Source organism: Diaporthe batatas (genome assembly GCF_019321695.1).
Source record: "Diaporthe batatas strain CRI 302-4 chromosome Unknown Contig00002, whole genome shotgun sequence".
Taxonomy (NCBI): domain Eukaryota; kingdom Fungi; phylum Ascomycota; class Sordariomycetes; order Diaporthales; family Diaporthaceae; genus Diaporthe; species Diaporthe batatas.
The window spans coordinates 487,861-510,959 of NW_025408549.1; the positions used below are offsets into that span (position 1 = coordinate 487,861).

The 23,099-nt window shown below is 53.0% G+C and overlaps 4 protein-coding genes across 4 annotated transcripts; 3 read left to right on the forward strand and 1 right to left on the reverse strand.

Moving 5' to 3' along the window:
* Positions 1-297: 297 nt before the first annotated feature.
* On the forward strand, positions 298-6,582 carry KVR01_001150 (uncharacterized protein; the record flags this gene model as incomplete). The annotated part of the gene is made up of 3 exons (XM_044782249.1): positions 298-471; positions 555-6,497; positions 6,556-6,582. The coding sequence occupies 3 exons, from the start codon at positions 298-300 to the stop codon at positions 6,580-6,582; spliced, it is 6,144 nt and encodes a 2,047-aa protein (XP_044649105.1).
* A 570-nt stretch (positions 6,583-7,152) lies between these two features.
* Positions 7,153-8,168, reverse strand: KVR01_001894 (uncharacterized protein; the record flags this gene model as incomplete). The annotated part of the gene is made up of 2 exons (XM_044790499.1): positions 7,153-8,075; positions 8,132-8,168. 2 exons carry the CDS (start codon positions 8,166-8,168, stop codon positions 7,153-7,155), a joined length of 960 nt encoding a protein of 319 aa, XP_044649849.1.
* A 1,034-nt stretch (positions 8,169-9,202) lies between these two features.
* KVR01_001521 (mannose-ethanolamine phosphotransferase GPI11) lies at positions 9,203-10,794 on the forward strand. The gene is made up of 2 exons (XM_044781886.1): positions 9,203-9,639; positions 9,720-10,794. Exons 1-2 carry the CDS (start codon positions 9,271-9,273, stop codon positions 10,110-10,112), a joined length of 762 nt encoding a protein of 253 aa, XP_044649476.1. The 5' UTR covers positions 9,203-9,270; the 3' UTR covers positions 10,113-10,794.
* Positions 10,795-18,394: 7,600 nt separating this feature from the next.
* On the forward strand, positions 18,395-21,657 carry KVR01_001659 (uncharacterized protein). Its single transcript, XM_044788761.1, has one exon. The coding sequence runs from the start codon at positions 19,375-19,377 to the stop codon at positions 20,872-20,874; it is 1,500 nt and encodes a 499-aa protein (XP_044649614.1). The 5' UTR covers positions 18,395-19,374; the 3' UTR covers positions 20,875-21,657.
* The last annotated feature ends 1,442 nt before the right edge of the window (positions 21,658-23,099 follow it).

Consider the following 23,099-nt stretch of genomic DNA (forward strand, 5'->3'; position numbering starts at 1 on the left):
CCCAGAAGACCGACAGAGCTACGCCGCCATCTCCTGCCCAGACATGTCCTCAGAGACTCCGTCGACATGAACTCCCCCGCCATCCGCATCCACCGCCACCCTTCCAACGCCCTCCACGGCCTCGAGCTCCACCCCGCCTCGTGCGTCCCGCTCTTCTCCTGTCGCCCTTGAGCGCCTGGGCAGCCCCCCAAGAACACGGCCTGCCTCATCTACGATCTCCCTGCCCGGACCCGAGACACGTGCACAGAGACAGAGAGAGGCGGCCGCGCCGACGACTAAGGAAACGGCGCATTCAACATGGCTGCCTTCTTCCAGTCCTTCCGTAGCTCCGCCATGCCCAAGCGGCTGCTGCGCTATGCTATGGCAAGGCTGGACATATTCGAGGACGATGCTCTTGATCTAGACAACCTCGATGCCGCCCTCGGCCTCAGGAATACCTTCGAGTTCAAAGACGTCGGTCTCAAAGTCGAGGTACGGCTGCCTGCGTCTGCTCTCCCGCCCCACGACTGATAAGTCCCTCGCAGGCCTGAGTGCTGATTTGTTTGCTGTCATAGAAAATAAGAAAGCACCTCAGCCTGCCCTCCGAGTACCGAATAAAGAATGCAAAGGTCTCTCGTCTACAAGTAACCATTCCTCTCGATCTGTACTCTAGTTCCATCCAGGTCGCCGCGTCCGGTGTTCGTATAGCCTTGGTAGTTTCAACTCGAGACCAGCTTGCTGGGAAATCCAAGAAGGATGAGGCGCCCAACACGAGCCCCGATGCTGTGCCCACGGCCGCGGACCTGGCTCAGTCGTTCCTTGAGACCCAGCCACTAAAAGAGAAGAAGGCACTGGAGGAAGCCCTGGCTTCCGAGAAGACCGACCTGGGTGCGTCCGTGGCGTCGAGCGAGGACAGCAGCGAGGAGGACTCGGCATACGGCACTGGGCAGGGGCTGTCCTTGCCGGCTTTCTTGACAGACTTCCTTCAGGGGGTTCTCGACCGTGTGGAGGTCGATATCAGGGATGTTGCCCTCCAGCTTGTAGTTGATGTTCCTGTGGACCACAAAACCACGGCGACCGAGACCGTCACTTTTCAGGTCACGCTTGACGAGCTCGAGGTCGAGGGTGTTACGTCGCAGGTTCGACAAGATGGAGCGAGCACGCGCATCGTACCTAAAGATGGCAAGCGCCATATATCACTCAGCACGATTCGCGCTTCCCTGATTTCGGAGGCCGATTCCTTGTTCAGCCTGACGAGGTCGCCTTCTATGACTTCCGCTGCGTCGAGGTCTCCACTCATGAGCGCAAAGAACCCGCCATCCAGCCTAGAGTCCCAAAAGGCCGGAAACTTTCGCGGGGGCGTATTCGACTCGTCCAGTCAGGATCTATCCTCGAGCCAAGAAATAGTACACGACAGTGAGGAGGCCTTCAACATACCCTATGAACTGGAGGACTCTGGCAGCCTAGCCGGCGAAGACCAACAACCTACGTCATCTTTATCAACTCCGAGGGCCTCCATCTACCATGACTTCGGCGGTCAGCCTGAAGATGCATCCGGGACTGTGCTTGAGAACGCAGAGGAACCATCCTTTTGGCCGTCCACGTCAAATGACCTGGAGAGTGACCAAGCGGGGCGTATTGTGGGTTCGTATCTCGAGAATTCCACCTCGTCTGATTCTGCAAGCGATGATTCCGGGGCTCAGCCTCCCGATGATCTCGCCCAATCACAGTTTTTCAGCCATGAAGAGGCTGAGAGCATGTATATGAGCGCCTTTTCGCACGGCGAGTCTCAACACAGGAGTGCTTCGATCCCAGGTGCATGGGATTCCAATCTCTCCAGCCCCGAGGCCTTTCCAGGCTCTAAAGGTGACAAATCGCCACGGCCAGATGGTTATCTGGGCCACTCGGAGGGAAGGAGTAGAGAGCGGGACTTACCACCGGCCGAGGTTGAGGAACCATCAACACCGATCCACTCATCACAGCAGCCAGACTTACCGGCCGAGGATGATCCACGCGTGGCACAGGATGCAGCTAACGAGCCTAGTTCCGCCGCCATGGCAGAAGAAACTGAGATTGGGCGTCCGAACCACATACTCAGGGAGATATTTTCTCTTGCGTCAGTCTCCGTGTACTTACCGACTAGACATAAGCACATCCAAGTCTCTAGTGCTGGCGAGTCGTCACAATTGGCCAACTCTACCTATCCAAATGTCCCGGGCGCTTTCTCTGTCTATTCCACGGCCACAGGCCCTGCATCGTTGCAACTCGAATCGGAGCCAGAGCCCACAAAGACAGATGCTGAGGATCAAGATGGGTCAATTGAGATTGATATAACACCACTGGAAATCCGGTTCGATACTTCCGTCGGCTTCCTATTGGCAATGATTGCTCGTCAGCTCCTGGAGACGTTCAAAGTGCCGCAGAAACCATCGGGAAAGCCTGACGATGCACCCACGGGAGGAAATGGCTCGCCAAGATCGGACATCAAACTGTCGGTACAAAAGGTGTCCATTCTATTTCTTGAGAAGATTTTCGGCGTTCAGGTCATGGCAGCAACAACTTCAAGCCCGGGGACGCCAGTCTACGGGGCCGAGACTCTACTGAGAACCGACGTGGAGCACCTGCAAGCAACCTTGTCTCAAACGGACTCTGCGAAGGAAATTCTGGTGAACATCAACAAGTTCCGGTTTGGCTACCAAGACAACGATATACTGTCTTTCGACCAAGAAGCGCAAATGCGAACCTCAGTGAGAGACGTGTTTCCGGAGGCTGGCGCGGATGTCTCTGTGAAGATGTCAATGACCGAGGAAAGCAACCGCGTTGAAGTAAATACGCTACCGCTGCGCGTACATGTGGACCTACAACGGTTAGATGAGACATTCACCTGGTTTGGTGGGCTCAGTGGCTTCCTTCAGATGAGCTCTTCGATGACCTCAAGTGGCTCACACGGGAAACCGAAGGCCAAGCCTGGGAAGCCGAGAGGGGTGCGATTCGACATACCATCCCAGCCGGAAAGCGCGGCCGCGGTATCTGAAAGTAAAGTTGACGTACGAATCGGTGGCTTGCAGATAGATTTGGACGGTAGGAAGTGTGGCGTTCGTGTTCGGACGACAGCGGTGAAGGTGGTGAGTCGAGGTGGCATTATTGGGGTCGGAATAAGCAAAATCAACGCAACAGGGCCGCATGCAGAGCGTTTCAATGGTGCACCGCCAGTTGCGATCACGCTGTCGAACACGCGTATCGACTATCTTGTTACTCCACGCGAAAATGACCTGGACCGACTCCTTGCCCTGATTACCCCATCAAAGGGCCACTTTGACGACAATGAGGACGAGATCATGGTGGACACGCTCCTGAGGCAGCGAAGAAAAGGCTCTGTCTTGAAGTTGACCTTGGACGACCTACAAGCACACGTCACAAAGATGCAGCAGCTCGACTGCATCCCTTCTCTGGCAGATGAGCTTGCTCGTCTTGGAACTGTGGCTAAATACCTTCCAGAGGACGACCGGCCTGGCTTACTGACACTTGGCCTAGTTCATAACATCGACGCTTTGGTGGATGTAGGCGGCAGGGTTGGGAAGCTGAACGCGCACCTGACAGGGCTTGAGCTGGCCCATATCGCGTTCCCCTCGCTGGCTGCCTTCGGTGTCAACACCGTCAAAGTCGACAGAAACAGTATGGAGGAGCTTGTCGGTTCAACTATAGACCTAAGGACTGGACTTCTCGCCCAATCACCCGTCCTTATGGTACGAGTGATAGGTGACGAAATGGAGCCTGCGATCAAGGTCAGGATGCGGAACATAAATTTCGAGTACCGCGTCCCCACAATCATGGACGCCTTGGGCCTGTCTTCTGAGACAACTCCACAGGAATTCGACGCAATGTTGGCAGCATCCGTAGCCAACCTTGGAGAGCAGGCGCATACCGCACTGGTTGGAAACCCACCCTCGCCGTCGCCGCGGTCGCCTCGGGGCCAGTCTGCGAAACCAACAATTGTCAATGTCGCTTTCCGTGACTGCTTGCTAGGACTAAATCCTTTGGCACTGACATCCAAGCTGAACGTGGTTCTCCAAGATGCACACGTTGAGGTTGCCTTACCGGCGGGCGATGATGTGAGCGCAGTTGCAAACCTGAAGAAGGCCGCCATTCTCCTAGTCGATGATGTTTCCTTGCTCGAATCCTCGGAGGAAGCAACTCCGCCCCGGCACCGCGGTTCAGATGTCCAGAGACAGACGGACATGGTTTCTAGGCTATGCTCTGAAGGCTACGTGAATATTTGTCAGATCTCTTCTGCGAGAGCCACGGTTGAAGCCACGGCAGGTCCCACCGGAGATATGCACATAGACGTTGAGCTCCGAGACGATCTTCTGGTGCTGGAGACTTGCGCGGACTCTACTCATACCTTGATTGCACTTACGGGTGCTTTGAAGCCACCGACTCCGCCGAGCAGGGAGGTGAAGTTCAAGACCGAGGTTATTCCCATGCACGACATGTTGGCATCTATCACAGCCGATGCTTTCGGCAGGGCGGAAGGGGACTACAATTTCGACGATGACTTCGCCATTGCCCAGGAGCTGGGTGGTGGGGACGACATGTCGGATGGGGAGATTGTAGGCTCGAGTCCCCTCGAGGTCGAGCCGAAGTACTTCTCCAGCCAGCCCCGTGTTGCTGAAAGCATCTACGATGCCACCTCTTCGTCCCTGGTATCTGGCCCCAGCGGTGCTCAGAACATGGCCGTGGATGCATTCTCCTCACAGCCGGACTCGCTTGCCCCCAGCGAGGACTTTGGCTCAACCTCAGAGATCGAGATCGACGAGAACTACTTTGGACAAGATCCGACTGCACACGGAGATGCTCATCACTGGAACTCAGCCAAGAACAGGTACGATGAGGTGAAGAAATCCAGGGCGCCCAAAAATCCTCTCAATGTCAGAGTGCGAGAGGTCCACGTCATATGGAATCTTTTTGACGGCTATGACTGGAAACACACCCGCGAGGCCATCACGAAAACAGTGGAAGAAGTGGAGTCCAAGGCTTATGAGCGCCGCTCCCGAGCTGGTCGGAGGTCCCAGGACGAGGCGGACTTCGACGATCAGGATGTTATTGGTGATTGCCTGTTCAATTCCATCTACGTCAGCATCCCGGCGAACCACGATCCTCGTGAGCTAGTCGGAGGTATCAACCATCAATTGGACGATGCGGAGTCGGTCGCGGCCACCTCGGTCACAACGACCACAACCCGAACGGTCCCTGGCCAATTTCGGTCCAGGGCTAAGAAGTTGCGCCTAAACAGAAGCAGACGCCACAAGATCACTTTTGAGTTACAGGGTGTCAATGTGGACCTCGTCAAGTTACCACCCGGCTCGGGTGAAACCGACACCTCCATTGATGTCCGTGTCCAGAACCTAGTCGTTTTCGACCACGTCCCGACCTCGACGTGGAAGAAGTTTGCTGCGTACGACTTGGACGCTGGCGAGCGCGAACTTGGGGCGAGTATGGTGCACCTCGAGATTCTCCTGGTCAAACCGGTTCCCGAACTAGCAGCTGTCGAATTCGTACTCAGGGCCAACGTCCTTCCGCTGCGCCTACATGTTGACCAGGATGCGCTTGAATTCATCGAGCGTTTCTTCCAGTTCAAGGATGAATCACAGATGCCATCTGACCCATCCCCAAGCGATGAAGCATTCATCCAACGCGCCGAGATCAATGCTATACCCGTCACACTGGACTTCAAGCCCAAGAGAGTGGACTACGCGGGCCTGCGGGGCGGCCGGACGTCGGAGTTCATGAATTTCGTGATTCTAGAAAGGGCCCGCATGACGCTGCGGCACACCATTGTCTACGGCACCACCGGGTGGGAGCGCCTGGGCAACACACTCAACGACATATGGACACCTGATGTGAAGCGCACGCAATTGGCGAGCGTGCTAGCTGGCGTGGCCCCGGTCCGCCATTTGGTCAACGTGGGAAGCGGCTTCCGTGACCTCATCGAGATCCCCATCAAAGAATACAAGAAGGACGGGCGTATCGTCCGCAGCATCGGCAAAGGCGCGGCAGCTTTTGCTCGCACGACGGGGACAGAAATTGTCAAGTTGGGCGCCAAGGTGGCGGTCGGCACCCAATACGTTCTCCAAGGTGCAGAGGACATGCTAACCAAGCCTTCGGCCGGAGGCAGCTCAAGCACTGGTGAGACGGCGGCGCTTCAGACCGGATGGGAGGAAGAGGACATGGAGCCAGACGAGAAGAAGCAGATTTCCCTGTACGCGGACCAGCCCACAGGCGTCGTCCAAGGCCTACGACATGCCTACAGCAGCCTTGCTCGGGATCTTAACGTGGCCAGGGATGCTGTCATCGCAGTCCCGGGCGAGCTGATGGAGAGGGGCGCGGCGAGAACTGTGATGAGCAGAGCGCCGACCATTATCTTTCGCCCAGCTATTGGAGCAACTAGAGCTGTTGGTCAGGCCCTCATGGGGGCGACCAATGCTTTGGACCCGGAGAATCTCAGAAGGGCAGAAGACGTATGTTGCTTTCCCTCCCCGATTTTCAAGGCGCTCTGTGCTAAAAAGAAGTTCGCAGAAATACAAGCCCGGGCCTGGAGCATAAGCGGAGGCCGAGGCCTCAAGGTATGTTTGTGACAACAGTTTGACTCTCAGATTGTGCAGCGAGATGAAGAGAGTATGCTCTCCAACACGGCCGCCTCCGGCGGCTTACAACCCATGTCACAAAACGTCCAGCATGACCAACGGAGTCAATTGTGGCCGTCATCATCCACCCGAACATTGCCTCGCACCACCAACTCATATCCTGATTCAGCATCTCTTGCCTTTTTCGATCAGCACTTGGAGCAAGGAGTAAGAGGGGGGACAAATGCATAGGATGGGCGTTGGGATATAGAACTCAGACTGTCAGATCGACCATTGCACGGAGTCACGGTCACACGAGGTTTTGGGGGTTTTGTTTTGGTCTTTTCTTCATCTAGGGCGTTGGACAGTTTTCGTATCTTACAACTAGCCGCTGGACACTCGTCTCCCCAAGGTATAAGACCGAGTATGCAAACTTAGGTAGACAAGAAACGTGTGGACATGTCCGCATGACAAGTTCTGGACCACGCGAGACCCGACCCTTTGCCCCCGCCCGGCCGAGTGACACGGGCTGCTCAGAAGAGTGCAAAGATCAGAAGCCATCGTCTTTGATGCCCCTGCTTCTCTCGCCTGCCCTCCTCTCCTGATTGACCTGAGCCCACCAGCGGTGCGTCTCGTCCTTGCTGGTGCTGTTGCCGTCGGCGTCCAGCTCGTCCCAGGGGTTGGGGGTGAGGATGTAGTGGATGTTCTTGACCTTGTCGTCGCGCCAGATGGGCTTGTGGACGCCGTCCCAGCGGAGGGTCTTGAGGGCGTTGTAGATGTATGGCAGGGCGACCCAGCGGCCGCGGTACAGCTCGCTCAGCAGGCTCTGGTCGGCAAAGTCGAGGTCCCCGGCGTGGCTGTCCATGTAGTCGACGATCTGGCGGAAGACGTCGGCGCTGGGGTTGACGACCTGGAGGCCGCCGTTCATGTAGCCCAGGGGCGAGACGGCCGGGTCGGCGCCGGTGTGCTGGGCGGCGTCGGGGTCGGCGTGCTGCGAGGTGAAGGCGCAGTTCTCGGGGACCCAGTCCTTGGGGTAGTGGGCCTTGCGCAGGGGGTTGCAGACGCAGGCGTGGCCGGCGGCGAAGACGCGCTTGGAGTCGGGCCCCCCTGCGGCGGCGGCGGGGCCGTGGTCCAGGGCCATGGTCATGAGCTCGTCCATGTTCTGCAGGACCAGCATGTCGCTGTCGAGCTGCACGACGCGGTCGTACTGGGTCAGGCCGAAGGGGGTGAGCTTGCTCCAGCAGTCGTAGAAGCGCGGGTCGTTGCTGTAGTCGCGCGTCGACTTGGTGGGCAGCAGGTACTTGATCTTCTGGTGCGGGATGGCGCGGGCGTCGAGGGCGGCGAGCCCCTCGGCCGGGAAGGTGTCGGTGTAGAGGGCCACCAGCGGGTATGCAGACTTGTGCTTCTTGAGCGAGTAGTCCAGGGTGAGCAGGCCCGAGAGGTAGTCTGTGTTGGTGATGAGGGTTGTCCAGACTGGTTGGTGTTGCATGGTGAGCACGGCTTCTTCGATCTGGTCGGGGGCAGCTTACCTCTGCTAGAGTCGACTGCTCTCTTGCCGTCTGCCATTGTGGAGGGTGAGGGTGAGGGTGAGGGCGAGGTGAGATGAGACGTCAAGTCCGCAGGTATGTGAAGCGATATGGATGAACGAACGGAAAGACGGTGAGTGCTCGAGTGCTCAGATGGGGGATGGCTTTGCAATCATGCAGATCTCCAGGTATGCCGGGACAAAGGATTCAGGTTTGAAAGTGTGAGATGTGCGTGTATATACCTCTAGGTATACATGTGCCGGGTATATATAGGTACATATAGGTAGGTATATATACGCGCAAGCTAGCTGTCGGCCGCACGTGTGCAAGGCGGTGATTGACTCGCAGCATCGCGAGGCAGAAATGGCTTGGATTACTCGGGCAGACTAACCAGGGACTGTCGAGTCTGGTCTAGTCCACTTCCCGGGCGGCCGGGGGCGCGCAGGAACATGGTAGTCTATCTTTGCTGCTCACGGCCGAATAGATGACGCTATCAGTCCGTGAAACGGCGTGGATCCATCGCATTGCGGAGGGAACGCTGGGCGGCGAGACCAGACAGGCCGAGATGCGATTGCGACGCCCGAGGCTTGTCATGCCGGCTGCTCTCCATCATGATCAAGCCTCACAGCCAGCCAGCCCGCCCGCCGCGTCGTGGTGGTGTTGATGTTGATGGCGTTTGCTGAGACGGCAGGCAGATCAGACATTTGCAACAGGCACGCATCGGTGGCCATCTCAGAAGAGTGGGTTTCGAATGTCTTCCCGCAGTGCCCCACATGCCCCGTTTCACGTATCATCTCTGTGCTCGAGATTTATTAGCGGTTTAAATGAGGCTGGCAACGCCTGCCCGCAGACTGGCAGAAATATCTATCAGTACCTAGGTACTTAAGTACTCCGTACGTACCCTGGAATGCAATCGCAATGGAGGGGTCGAGTGCCCTAGGGGGGGGGCGTCGCTGCGGATGGTGGGGTCCAGTCGGAGCTCCCTTATCTTATCGCCCACTCCCTCGGCTCTCTCTGATGACTAACCATCAGTTGGGCCCGGTCTCGTCTGGCCAGATCCACTCCCAATTCAATTCCCACCTCTGAGTGAGAGCTCCGGGGTCCATACCACGGCACCGGTCCATGCCTCTCAATGCCTCTCCATGCCTCTCGTCGACCCCGTCACCATGTCTCCAACCGCCACAAAGACAGCAAAGGCTCAGTCGGTCTCAGGCAAGCCCAACGAGCCCCAGCAACTGCAGCCTGTCCACCTCAGCTCGACCGCTGCGTCCCAAGCTGCCTGCCATGTCTTGCCCGTTGTCGTCGCCGGCCTGTTTCTGGCCAGCTTTAAGCCCCTTGTCGCCGACCCTGTCCCAACAATGACGGCTTCCTTGCCAGTCGTGGCATTCCTGCAGGTTCTCTATGCATTTCAATGCCTCCCAGCAGCTGGGTCTGGCCCGGCCAGGAACAGGAGGCCAAAGCCCGGCGAGAAAAAGAAGGCCGGTGAAGCCTCCGGCCCCAGCTTTATCATTGTGAGCAGCCGGGTCCACAAAGCCTGGTCTTCCTTGTTCCATCTAATGGCATTCCCATGCTGACCATCATATGCACACAGGCTGCCCTCCTCTCCCTCCTGCTCTCGCTCATCTTGACGCCCCTCCTCCACGCCGTCATGATCCTCTTCGGAGCGCCCCTGCTCACCCACGTCTCTCACACCTTCCTCTGCGCTGCGCATCTGTCCCTGCTCACCGCTTTCCCGCTCTTCTACACCCACGGCGTTGATGCCGGTACATGGGCTGCCCTCGCCGCCTTCAAGGCCCCTCTCGACGAGACCTTTGGTGGGCTTCTGGGTGGCTTTCTTGGCGCCTGGCTGGGCGCCGTGCCCATACCTCTGGACTGGGACCGCGAGTGGCAGAAGTGGCCTGTGACCATCCTGGCTGGCATTTATGCCGGATACGTGCTTGGGCGTGTTCTGGGTGGCACAGTACTGTTTGGGAGGCGATTCTGAGCCTTGTCCACGCACTGGTGCCATCACCTCACCGCTTGGCGAATGCTGCTCACCTCCCGGTTATTCATTCATTTGATGCTTGCCTAGGTAGCTATTGGTGTGGGCGTGTAAGATACTGTGTCAGAAGTACTTGGCGGAAAGGAATGGAATGATACCCCTAGAATGTACAAACACAATATGCGACATACAGCTTGGTCAAACCCAAATCTGACGGCACTGCTTCATGCGTCCCCTGCTCAGTCTCCCACGCCTCATTTCACCCACCATTGCCGCAATTTTCCCAATTTCAAATCCCGAGGAATCATAGTCATTCTCCTATCCTTCGCCATCATGAGCATGATTCGACCGTCGCTGCTCTTGTCTAGCGGTGTATTGCGTTCCATGGGGCGACAGTCGTCTGCTTTGGTTTGGTTCATATCCGGCATTAGTCGAGCTCATCGAGATCTTCTAACGTCCTCGTATTTACCAATATCACTTGCGTCGCTCATCTGGGGGCATGGGTCGGAAAGCACTCCTGCGGTTGCTTGCACGCTGTCTATCACTTCAGCGCTCTGCGCGCCATCGGCGGAATGACTTTCTCTAATTCGGTCTGGGAGATGGCGATGAGCGCATATTTCACTCCATTTTCTGGAGACGCGTGTGTTCAACACTCTGAAGGAAGCCATCATCTGAGAGAGTTTATTTAAGAGCCCACTGAGTTGAGATGCTCGCCTGGCTGAATTCCGGAGACAGGATGTGTCCGAATTCAGATCTCGGTGCTGTCCGCGGGGCAACATCCCTCTAGAAGCCCACTAATAGACTTCCAGGCCCATTGACGTTTGCTTCATCAGCAGCACTCACATTCAATTTCTCAAGGAGTCCGGTCGACGCAGCTAGTTACAGAAGCTGGTCGTCCAATCCTGCATTTGGCGTCTGATGGCTCACAACAGTCCTATCAACCCTTTAAGCCTTCGGGAACTTTTATATACCTAGGTAGTACCCTGGCTCGCGGCGATCATTTCGTGTATGTCCTTCTTGATGAAATCCCTTAGATGTTAATTCGGGATCTCCAAGTACAAAAGCAATACTTGGTAGCTCGTCTTACTCGACAGCCCCCCTCCAATGGATCGATATTGTGCAACAACAGTCTTCGTTTGACCTTCGTCCAATCTAACGAGTGCCTTTTTTGTTGACACTTTGGGCTTTGCGAGCAGCTACTTCGCTTCAACTCCATCTTGTGTCTCTCCTCAGACCGGAATCATTTCCGCGGGGGTTCTAGTTGTTCAGGTTGCCCAAATCTTGTAGAACAATTACAAAACAATTCTAATCTTTAATGTGGTTTCGCTTCTATTCCGTATACGTCTGAAGACATACATGGCGCCTTCATACGGTGGAAAACGCTCAAGACCCAGCACTTGAAAAAGATACGGTGTTGATATCTATGGTTAAAATAGAACATGTAATAAAAGTTTCATATAGGCATAATATAACACGAATATAGTGAAAAGTCTTATACTCTTAATATCTTACAATATAATACTCAGGCTTAATATATAAAAAAAGAAGAAGAAAAAGTTAACTTTTAGAAATTTAAATTTTTCTTTTTTATTTCTAACTTAATTATAACTTAATTATTACCTAGTTTCGCTTCTGTGGTTTCGCTTCTATTCCACATATTTCCGAGGACATACATAGCGCCTTCATACAGTGATTCACCTTGTAACTTCACAACATCTGTCGCTCTATCAACAATGATGGTTGATCCCAGGCCCATTTCAGAACTCTGGAAGAGCCGGTATGTACATATGTAGCCATTGCCTCTTTGCGGCCAGTCCCTCTCGCCCTCTCGCTGCCGGGCTCAAATGACCCCGATGAGGCCTGACCACTCTTGGAGTCAATATGATGCTGTAGAGCAAGTAGATGTTAGTGGTCCAATCTCTGCCCTGACAGCCAACAAATGTACCTGGGTGCCGGAAATCAGAGCTGTTGACTTGCTTGTTCGGGTCATGCCGACAAAGCCTCGCTTGCTGATGTCTCCGCCCTGGTATTCGGCAGGCCAAGGGTGTTGTCGCCCCCACTAGCATGGGGCTGCCCTTGGAGGCAATGTCGTGGATCTCTTGTTGGGCATTTGCTCACCTTGCGCGAGCAGTTGATTTCCCACCCTGAAGTCTGTAATCCTGTAGTTCAAGACTGGTCCACTCACAGTCCGGTAAAACTTGGCGGGATGAGTTTCCGGGATCTTTGTTTCCACTCATGTTTGATATCGTCGAGGATGTAGTTTTGGCTGATATGTTATCCAAACGTGGTCGGAGATACTTATAGGACCGCAAGTTCAGGTGGTTAAGTTATTGATGTTGTGTGTTTGCTAGACCAGACGTCAATAGTGTTGGATTGGGTCTGGAAAGACTCTGCTTCTCATTCTGAGGGGCTCACTACCATACCTACTGATTATCGACAGTAATCCCTGTCTCACCTGTGTAGATTGCATTCCTGCACTATCACAGGGGCCCTATTGGAATTGACGACATTGAACTTTTCCCACGTCGGGTTAGTAAAACACATGCATAGACTCAACATCGGCATCGTATTTTCCCATTCCAAGCGCTGGGTCTCGAGTGCTTACCATCGTATGAAGGCGCCATGTATGTCCTCGGAATAGAAGCGAAACCACATAGACTCAACATAATCTCCTATGCCGCAGGTAGTCGAGGTTCTTCCAACTCAACCACGACAATACGAGGAATGTTCCCTCAGGAAATAATCAGTGATCACTTTCCTGACCCACTAATGTGTAGTTTCGCTTCTGTGTGGTTTCGCTTCTATTCCGTATACGTCCGAGGACATACATGGTGACCCACTAATAACCCCAAACAAGCCTCTGATTTTCAGCCAAAATCCCTGCTTTCATCCGCTTCTTCACAAATGAGACACATAAGTTGCTAGGCACAAAATATAGGAAGACCTCATCGCTCTACAACCTGGAGCCCAATAAGCCACTAGCAATATAGTTCCTAATAGCCCTCGAGTACCATCGGTACATATGATACTCGAATTGCATGATGCAGGCTTGGTTCAAATGTTCCGAGGCCGGGCCATTTAAGATGAACGTGAGGATATCGATCGCATGGTCAGCCCAAAAAAAAGAAAAAAAGGATGAAATGGGCGGTGCGTGTTCTCCTCTCGGTTTCACTCAAGCCATAGACGCGAGAAACAAAACCTTTGTCTTCTTAGTCATGCATTTATGTACAACTTCGTGGAAAATTCCCAGCCTAAGATTCAAGGCATCTTTTCACAGGCCTGGGCGGGTAAAGATGTTGACGTTAACACGCCACGTTGGTAACCTATTCTCGAGATGCTTCCAATGCTCGAGAACGACCCATTTTTTTTGACATGAATGATTTTATCCGAGGACTGTACGGTTGCCAACAAGTCCTGTCACAAATATTGGGCCCACTAGATCATCTCGAGCAACAAGGAGCAAGATCACTTGTCAGGGGCTATTGGCAATGATCCGACTCAAGCTGCTGTTTTGCGTTCCGAATGCTTGACTTGTGATTATTCTACATTTTTACACTTTGCTCCCAGCAGCAGGTCGGACCTCCAGCTTTCTCTGCTGCGACAGGTCATCCTGTGCTTGTCTTTGCCCTGTCGGAAGCTTAGCCCACCTGTGCAAACCACTACCTAAGTACCAGTTGACTAGGGAGGGTCCAGGAGGTTCCATGTATTGATACATCTCCCGATCCTATGGCATATTTCATCCCTCCTCTTATTGACATTAGATGCCCATTGGCACATACAGCCGAAAGAAACGTTGAGAAAGAGCCTAGTCTCTGTCCACGGAGTCGGCACTCGCTGGTTGCTTGGCACTTGAGCACTGTGATGACCGTTGTTGGTTTGGAAAAAGCCACAATTATCGGCGCCATAGACATGGCTAATGTTAGCGCCGTTTTTGGTATCATTCTGTTGGCTGCCCAGCGAACATGCGTGGGATTCAATATAGCTTATCTTGTGTCCCTTTTCTTTTCTTTTTTTCCACAACAGCCCGGCAGCAGCTTGGTGATCCTGGCGGTCCTCGAAGGATTCAGATCGCGTTCCAATTAGAAATGTGGTGTCTTCGGTCCGGGGTGGTTTCAACAGGGTCCGTCAACACTTGCCACTGACCTGCCCAGCCGGCCACACTTCGCGGCTCGGCCGGACCGACGCAATCTGTTCCTACCCAAGTACCTGGGTAGCAACATTGAAGGATTCACGCGCAGGTTTGTCCGAACCAACCTTGGAAGTCTAGCCCTTCCATAGCACACATGCATTGGATGCGGTTTAACCGATACGATTGCAGCCTTTGGATTTTTGGGATGTTGTATTCTTGGATTCGAAACAGAATAAGTGATTAGACAGCAAACCATGTCATCGTCTAATCTACTTGGATACAAAGCCTCCTGTTTGGGCCCATTGCAGTAACACACATGCATCCACTCTGAGCCCGTGATAATTACCGCATATTTGAATGATGCTCCTGTTCAGTCCTCGACTGTCTGGTGGCCAGCAAATCTAGTCACGGTTCTCTTTTTGGAATGGAATGGTCAGTTCAAGTTGCGCTCGTCGTTCTGGGCGCATTTCCTACCCATGTAGGCGGGCGACCTTGCAGATGTCTACTGTCATTTCCATTCCTTCATTCCTTCCAATTCCTGTGTTGGTCTGCATGCAGCGAGCTCTTCAACTTCCCAACGACACCGTTGGAAAGTGAAACTCCACCTTGGCTCGTTTCATTGAGTTTTGTGAGCAAGGACGTCTTGAGAAGGATTGCGCAGGATCGCGGCTCTTCGATTTGGGCGATTTCCGCCGCCGGCCCGTTATAGGGCTGTCTGGCATGTGAAAATAAAAAAGGAAAAAAGGAAAAAAGAATTAACCCACATAGACAGATGTTCGGGACGTTGGCACCAGGGGCTTCCTGCTGACTGCAAGCTGATGAATCTCGCTGTTCGAGCCGGGATCTGACACGAAAGCATCAATCAGCGCTTTGACGCGAGATGGCCTCGCAACGCTTACGCGTCTGTGGGAATCTTTGCGTCGTCTACCTGCAGTGGTATCAGACTTTGGAATTGTCAGTAGCTGCGGTGAATTTTAACGCTTATGTCATGTCAGCACGGCCGGGCATACTACGCATGTGCGTGGTTGAGGGATAACGCGACACAAGGTGGTACCATGAATTCCCTTGAGTCATCAGTATCCCGGCGCATTGTCAAGTCCAGTTGACTGTTGCAACACTAATAGGACCTTGGAAAATTGAGTAGGGCCTAAAGGTATATATCAAGACGAGCGAGGTGTCATCCGTGGCTTGCGGAAGAGGAGTGCGTAACAGATGGGTATATACATTGTTGCCGTGTGTGCCATGTGGCGCGGATACGCAAGACTTGATGGCGGATGGTTTTCTTGGCCCTTGAAATGTCATCAATTGATATTATAATGAGAGCGTAAATTCACCAATGGCCCTGCACCCAAGTCCGACCAAGCCTAGCCTTGATGGCGGACTAGAGCATGCACTCGTCGGGCTCAGCACTTGAGGTTGTAGATAGCCAGGTAGTTAGTCTCGTCACACGGGTTGGCGCTGTGGTGGTGCAGGATGAGGTGTTGCTGCTCCCGACGCAGGCATGATCAGTGAATGAATGAATGTTGGATTATTACGAGTCCGAGGAAAGCGAGGACTGTCCTCTGATGTCGGCAAGTTGGCAGTGATGATGCATTGGGGTCATCATTGATGCTGAGTCGATTCTCGATCTGACTACCTAGGTAGCAGTTGGTATTTTGCCGGGTCTGCAGGTGAGTAGGGAGGCCCTTGCATCAAGTACCGTCATCATCTTCTCATTTCCCATTGGTGGCTCACAGGTTGGCTGGCAAAAATTGAATGCGCGGGGCGCTGCTAGTACAGTTCAAAACCTGAGCAGCCACTGCGAGGAGGGGCTCGTGTTGCGCAGGGACGCAGAGAAGCAGAAGCGCAGAGGCGTGTTTCGAAGAATGCATGAGGGCACTGGGAATACAAAGATTGGGTCCTTTTTGTAAGTGCTCAAGTGTTGTAAGCCACTTCTGCCGGGCCTCAGGATAGGGTTACCTTGGGGTCTGTATTGTTGGGAGTAGGGGAGTAGGGGAGTAGGGTAAAGCGCACCCGGCCGGGGAGCGCATGCGTGGGTGCGGTCATGGCCGCCCATCTTACAATGAAACCATCATGTGCGCAGGCGAAGGATTGACCCCACGGCCCCTGATAGGGTGGGGGATGGAGGCCCCCAGGTTCGTATCCCGACCAGTCGAGTCGGAGGAAGCAATATTGAAGACGGAGACGATATCAAGAAACAATTGCATGCGGTTTATTCCCAACTAGTGCGGCCGGGGGCAATAAGAGGCCAAAAACTGAAAAACCGTGACGGCGCCAAGTGAATAATCCACGTGGCTGAATGCATGCGCAGGCATTGTGTGTGTGTGTGTGCGCGTGTATGCATGTATATTATGTATATGTATGTGGGTATGTATGTATGTATGTAGAGTCTGCACCAGCCAGGGGGGGGGCGGGTGGCGACTTGGAGGTTTCCATTAATAGAGTACTTGGAGATGGCGAGGGCAAGACTAAAGGAGCATGGACTTGCAAAAGCAAGTTGTGGTTTTGGGGAAAGAAGCGGAGGGGGGCAAGGGAGGAAGAGAGGCAAAAAAAAAACCAAAAAAAACCAAGGAAAAAAATACGAAAAACACCAAGCGGCATGACACAAAATCTGGGGGCTCGGTGCGGGCAGCCGCTCTCGCGCAGGCGGGCTGATGTGTGTGGCGTGTGCAACCTGAGAGGCGCGCGACAGGCGCGGCGGAAGCTCTTGTGATAGGCGCAGGGGGTTGGCAGGACGGTGGACTGGTGAAAGCTGAGTGCTGACGAAAATGGTGGGGCTGAGGGGGGAGGTGGTTTTGGGGGCCGTCAGGGCAGGCCGCGGGGGAGGAGGCGATCTGGGTAATTAGTCAGGTGGGGATCAGCAGGGTTGCAGAGTCCCAAAGTTACAAAGTCGCAAGAGGCAAGAGGCAAGAGGCGAGGCAAGCGGCAAGAGGCGGTCTGGATAACAATTTGGATTGCTGGGCTGCTGGGTCAGTGGGCTGGGCTGCCGTCGGGCCACGGCCAGGTCGGCGGCCACGACCCGGACCGGGCCAGGGAGAGGGAGAGGGATACCTGATAATCTGTACAGGGTAACCTGATGCAGGCCCGTAAGGCTGAGGCGGCACAGGGGGGAGCCCGGTGGTCGGAAAAGCAGGTGGCTGGATGGGGCAGGTCCTCGCTTATTAGCGAGACGCCCAATGAGCAGAGCCGTCGTTGCTGTCCCAAACTGCTGGGACCAGCTGTCTCAGACATGTGTAGTGTAGTAAGACTACCTAGGTGAGGTACCTAGGTATCTAGGTACTCCGTACTGTGTACAAGGCGACCTCCAGCAGGTGGCAGGTAGGTGGCAGGTGGCAGGTGGCAACAGCACTTGAGCCCAGAGAGGGGCGGCGGCTGCCCTTTCAGCTCGACCGAGCAGGCGGCTGGCGCTGGCAGGCTGGCTGGCTGGCTGGCAGGCAGGCAGGCGGTGAGACCCACCGGGTTGCCCCTTCCTTGGGGCCGCGCCTGGCTGGCTGATGCCAGGCGCCGTAGGGCTGAACCGCGCCGATTTGGGCTCGTCGTTGCAAAAGTCACCGAACCAAAGTCCCTGGGCCACCAAAGTCCCATCTCGCATATGCACTCCGGGGCCGCACATGCAGCAGACATGTAACCCTGTGCTCGTGACTGCTCGTGACCGTGGCCGTCTGCCCCATTGCTGCAGGCACAACCAGAGACATGCCTGCCCACACAGGCGCCCAGGCGCCCACGCGCCCATGTGTGCATTTCCAACGGTCAAGCCACACGGTTTGGGCAGGTCGGGCAGGTCGGGCAGGTCGGCGGGTCGGCGGGCCCCAGGGCAGAGAGGCAGCTGAAACACTGGCGACTATCGTTCCTGTCTGCCCACGGCACAGCAGAGGCGCTCGTCTTGTCTGCTCGTCTGCTCGTCAGGTCGACTGGTCGACAGCTAACGCCGTCCTGAGTCCGAGCAACGGCAACAGACACACGACCTGGATGCAGCCCTGCGGTGCGGTCGTGCAGCTTGCATGGGGCAGGGGGCAGGGGCCAGGGGGGCAGGGGTCATGTCCCGCTGACATGGTGTCTCGCTCTCGGGCCCACCTGGGCAGCTGGCAACTGGGGTCGAGGTCTTGTCAAGCTTCCTTCGCCTGCATGCCGTAAGTAGCAGTAGGCTGTAGCATGTGTCTGTGTCTGTGCCTGTGCCTGTTCCTGTGTCTTCGTCTGCGTCTGCGTGCGTCTGTGTCTGCCATCGCCTCCAACTGGCCTGCCTTGCCGCCGCTGGTCGCTGGTCGCTGGTTGCTGGTTGCTGGGCCCAAGGTCGCAGACATGCAGGCGTGCATGCTCACTCACTCACCTCTCTCTCTGACTCTCTCCAACATCCTCCTCCTCCTCCTCATCTGCATCCTCTCAACTGTCCCGCACAATGTGCCCTGGGGGGAAGCCCACTACGCTCTCTCATCCTCATGACCCTTTTCCCACCGCACGTCAGACCGTACCAGGCCATTGGCACCGGCACTGGCACTGGCACTGTCTCGAGTGAGCCTCTGCTCTTCTTGTATGTACCCTACGGGCTGACTGGGAGCCGGCCCGCTTTTTCGATCCATGCTCACGCCGTGAGACTTTGCTCTCATTTCTCTTTCCCTCCCCCTCTCCCTTTGCCCCAGATACCTCGCCGTTCCCACGGGCCCGCTCGCTCCCTTTGACCAGACACGACCTTGACCCCAGGTGCCGTGCCAATATCGCCGATCCACTTGCTCTGTGATATATCAAGGTTGGCACTGTCCTCTCCCTCTCGTCATGCCGCCGTCTCTCTCCCCTCGGAGCCTCCCTCCTCCCCCGTGCCCTTTCTTTTATTTTTATCACCCACCTCCTTCGCATTCCTTTCGCTTCTCTGGCCAAGACCCGTCTTGCTCGGGACTCTCGGTGCGTCTGGCCTGCAGCAGCCCGTCTCACCCCAGCCGTCGTCTCTGTCTGTCTGTCTGTCTGTCTACTCACCCCCTTCACATTGCCCACACTGCCCGCATTGCCCTCGAGACGAGGAATAGGGATACCCTCCCGGCCGGGGAAAGGTACCTCCACAACAGCACCACCACCACCACCACACATCGTTGATCTTCTCGCTTGGCCCCTTGCTCCGACCTCGACAAGTAAGCTGCAGGAGACATGCCTGTCCTCACATCAGCCGGCAGCGACTCGGATTTCTCCCGGCTCAGTGGTAACCTCCGTGGGGGCCTGTCGGTATTTCCAAGATCGGGCCCGCTGCTCATCTGCACTTTGACGGCTGCATTCGCAGCCGCAGCCCTGTACCTGCTCCAGAAGTTCGTGCTGCCTCGCTTCTCTCCATCGCGCCCTGCCCGCTATATCAGCGCCAATTCCTGCCCGCCACGCCCACCTGCCTCCCACATCTCGTCTGACTCGAAGCCGTACCTCACAACCACCTGCCCAGGAGCCAGACAGGGTCAGGGTCACTTCGGAAAGCAGGCTAGCTGGGCCATAAGCAGAGGGGAAGCAGGCGCCACAGCACAGGCCGGATTGGGTGGGCCCGGGCCCGTCCACGGAGGCTGCCCCAGGAGCATGGAACAAGACGACAGCACAGCGCACCCCCCAACCAGAGGGTCACGTGGGGTCAGCAACGACTCGAGCTACCGCCCCGGCCAGGAGTCAAGTGGCCTGCCTCGTCCTGGCCTTCCTCCCTTCCCCGCCGCTGCTGAGGAGAGCCGTCATGCCAGAGCATCATCATCACTCCTCCACCATCCACCGCCCTTGGGCGGTGTCGGCGATGAGCTTCCCCCATCCACCGACCAACAAGAGGATAGCATGGATCACTATGATGACGTCGTCGCAAGCCACTGGGCCTATGGCGGCTTCATGACCACGGCCCGCCCTGCGCCTCCCCTTTTCGGTCATCCCTATGGCGTGGCAGACGACCTGGGGGTAACGTACTACCCGGACGCCGGCACCAGCGCGCCTTCTGTGGTGGGACGCGGGCTTTCGACACTCCAGCCTAGGCCCACGACATCCACAAGGCGGAACACCAGCTCGTCTCACCGCCGCCGCAAGACGTCTTCTGATAACCGCATGCCGTCGCCGAGCGCTGGGTATTATCCGGACCAGACACCGGGCTTCAACATGGCGGGGACAAGTCCAAGCTCCGAGGGGTCTGGGGAAGAAGCTGGGCCCGGCTCGAGCCACTACTCGCTTTCCGCCAGCTCGTCCAGGCAGAGAAGCGTCGCCAGGAACATCCCCATACCCGAAGGCGCCGATGCGTTCAGCTCAACCGGGCCCCTGGGTGGCTACCTAGACCCCAGTTCCATCGCCAACACCTCATTTTCACCCTCCTCGTACCCACCCGCCTCTCCTCTCCTCCCTCCCCCACCGTTGACAGACTACCCTTTCGACCCGGCCGCGGTCATGTTCCCCGGTCCAGGCGCAGTGGACGGAGGTGTCAGGGTAGTCTACGAGGACCATGACCACGAACACGACCACAGCCACGAGGGAAACGGCCCAGGCGAGGCCGCCGCCAACCCTTCCGCCCACACGGGTGGTAGCAGCTGGACGAGGCACACCCGCGTGTATGGTGGGAGCGGCGCGTGCCTTGCTTGTGCTGCGGCTGGGGGCGGTGGCTTCTATGGTGCAAGGGTCCGACCTGAGGATAAACGATGACAGGACCGGGGAGGCACTTCTGAGGTCGGCCCTCATTCCACTACAAACTGTCTCGTCATGAAAATGTTTTCCTTGCTCAACTGAGGCTGCATCGATACCGTTTTCTTTTCTTTTTCTTTTTTTTTTTGTTGTCGGGCTCAGGTATAGATACCGATTTAAAAGAGGGGGATGAGGCGTTTTCATTTTGGGTTTTGCTTTCTTTGTTTTTCGCATCATTGTCCTTTCCTGGCTCTTTCTCATTACTGATTAAATATTATTCTCATGATTTCTTCGTTTCTAAATCCTCACATCTTTTCTTTTTCAACCTCAGGAAAGGTGGCGGCAGCAATTTGCCACGATGACGGCGGCGTTTACAGTGGATACGATTCTCACGACGATCATGACCTGAACGATTTTCACGATTGATGCCAATTCCTGCCCGCGTTGGCACTTGGTTGCGGTCTCATATACGGTTGAATACCCGGATGGCAGCTTCTGGTTTCGGGCGTTTGAGTGGCAACTGGCCCAAGTGCCGGCCGTTTTCACAGAAAGTTTGGGGGTTTGCAATATCTGATGTATCACAAATCGAATTCTGAGGTTACAAAATGTTTCTCTTGTCTTCTTCTTCTCGTGGCATGGGATTGTTCGGTCTCGGGGCGATAGTATCAGGGCTGCCATCGTGCATCCCCTGTGCCCTTTTCTAAAGTTCTCTTCAACTCAAACCTAGGTAGACACGGCAGCTCATGACCCTCCAAAGGGCCACTCATAACACTTCCATTAATTTGTGCAGGATTTGGATTGAAACTCGCTGGGATGTGAGCACAAATAAGGCTGTGGGTACGTACGCACGCACATAATAGTGTGCTCTTGAGCTTGGCTGGAACCTTACTCTTACCACTCGGCTGAATGATCTGCAACCATCCTTATTAAATGAGGGGGTGGTTGGTAGAAGTAGACGGAGTTGTTCTTTGAAGTTGGCTCGACTAAAGCCTGAACAACATGAAGTTGGGGGATGGATGGTCGAATGTACTGACAGGGGCTACATGCTTTACGGCCGGTATTCTAGTCCCTCAATCCAACCAACTATTACTCACACACAGTATCATGATCAGTCTAACAGTATGTAAAAGATAGCATGGTGAGCAGAGTTAATAATGGCTGTAATTAAAACTTTATATATAATATATCTAGGTACTATATATTTTAAAGTTAGATATTCATATAACCTCTTTTAAATCTTTATATAATTAATCTAACTAATTATATTACTTTATATATATAAATTTATTTTAATTATAGTCTATTATATAATTTATTAAAATTAATATATAGATTAATATTTTATATTATATCTTTATTAATAAAGAAACTTATATATAATTAATTTATATAATAATTTAAATTAATAGTATTTTAAATATAATTTATACTTAATTATATAACTATTTTAATCTTTAATTATATACTTTTTATTATTAATATTATTAATAATATTATTTATAATTAAATTTATAAATAATAATTAATTAATAATCCTTTACTTATTTATATATTACTTTTAATTATTAATAATATATTAAAAATATATTTAAAAAGTAAATTTATACTTAACTTAATATTTTACTTACTTTATAAATTTTATTATTAATTATTAATTTTTAATAAACTTTTATTAAATAACTTTACTTTATATATCTTTTAATTTAAAGACTTTAAAGTTAAGTTATTTTATTTTTAAGTTAAATTAACTCTTTAAATTAAAGTTATAATTAACTTTATTTTATTACTTACCTTACTTTTAAGTTAATAATTATTAATTTAATCCTTTTTATTATTAATCTTTTATAATTTCTATTAAACTTAAAGATATCTATTTTATTATTAGTAAATATAAATCTATTATAAAGTTTTCTTTAATTATTTTAATCTTTTTAATAAAAGATTATTAATAATAAGTTTTTAATTAAAAATTATAATTAAATTAAAAGACTTTATATATATTTAATTTATTAAATAATTACTTTACGTTTTTATTAATAGTTTAATTTATATAAGTTAAGCTATATTATATAAATATAAAGTAAATATAAATTAAAAGTAAGTAATTACTTTATAATACTTTTTTAAATATATATACTATTAAACTTTTAATCTTTAAAAAAGTTTAAGTATTACTTATAAGATTTATAATAGAAGTTTATTTAGCTACTTTTTTATTAAACTTTTAAAATAGTATAATCTTTTAA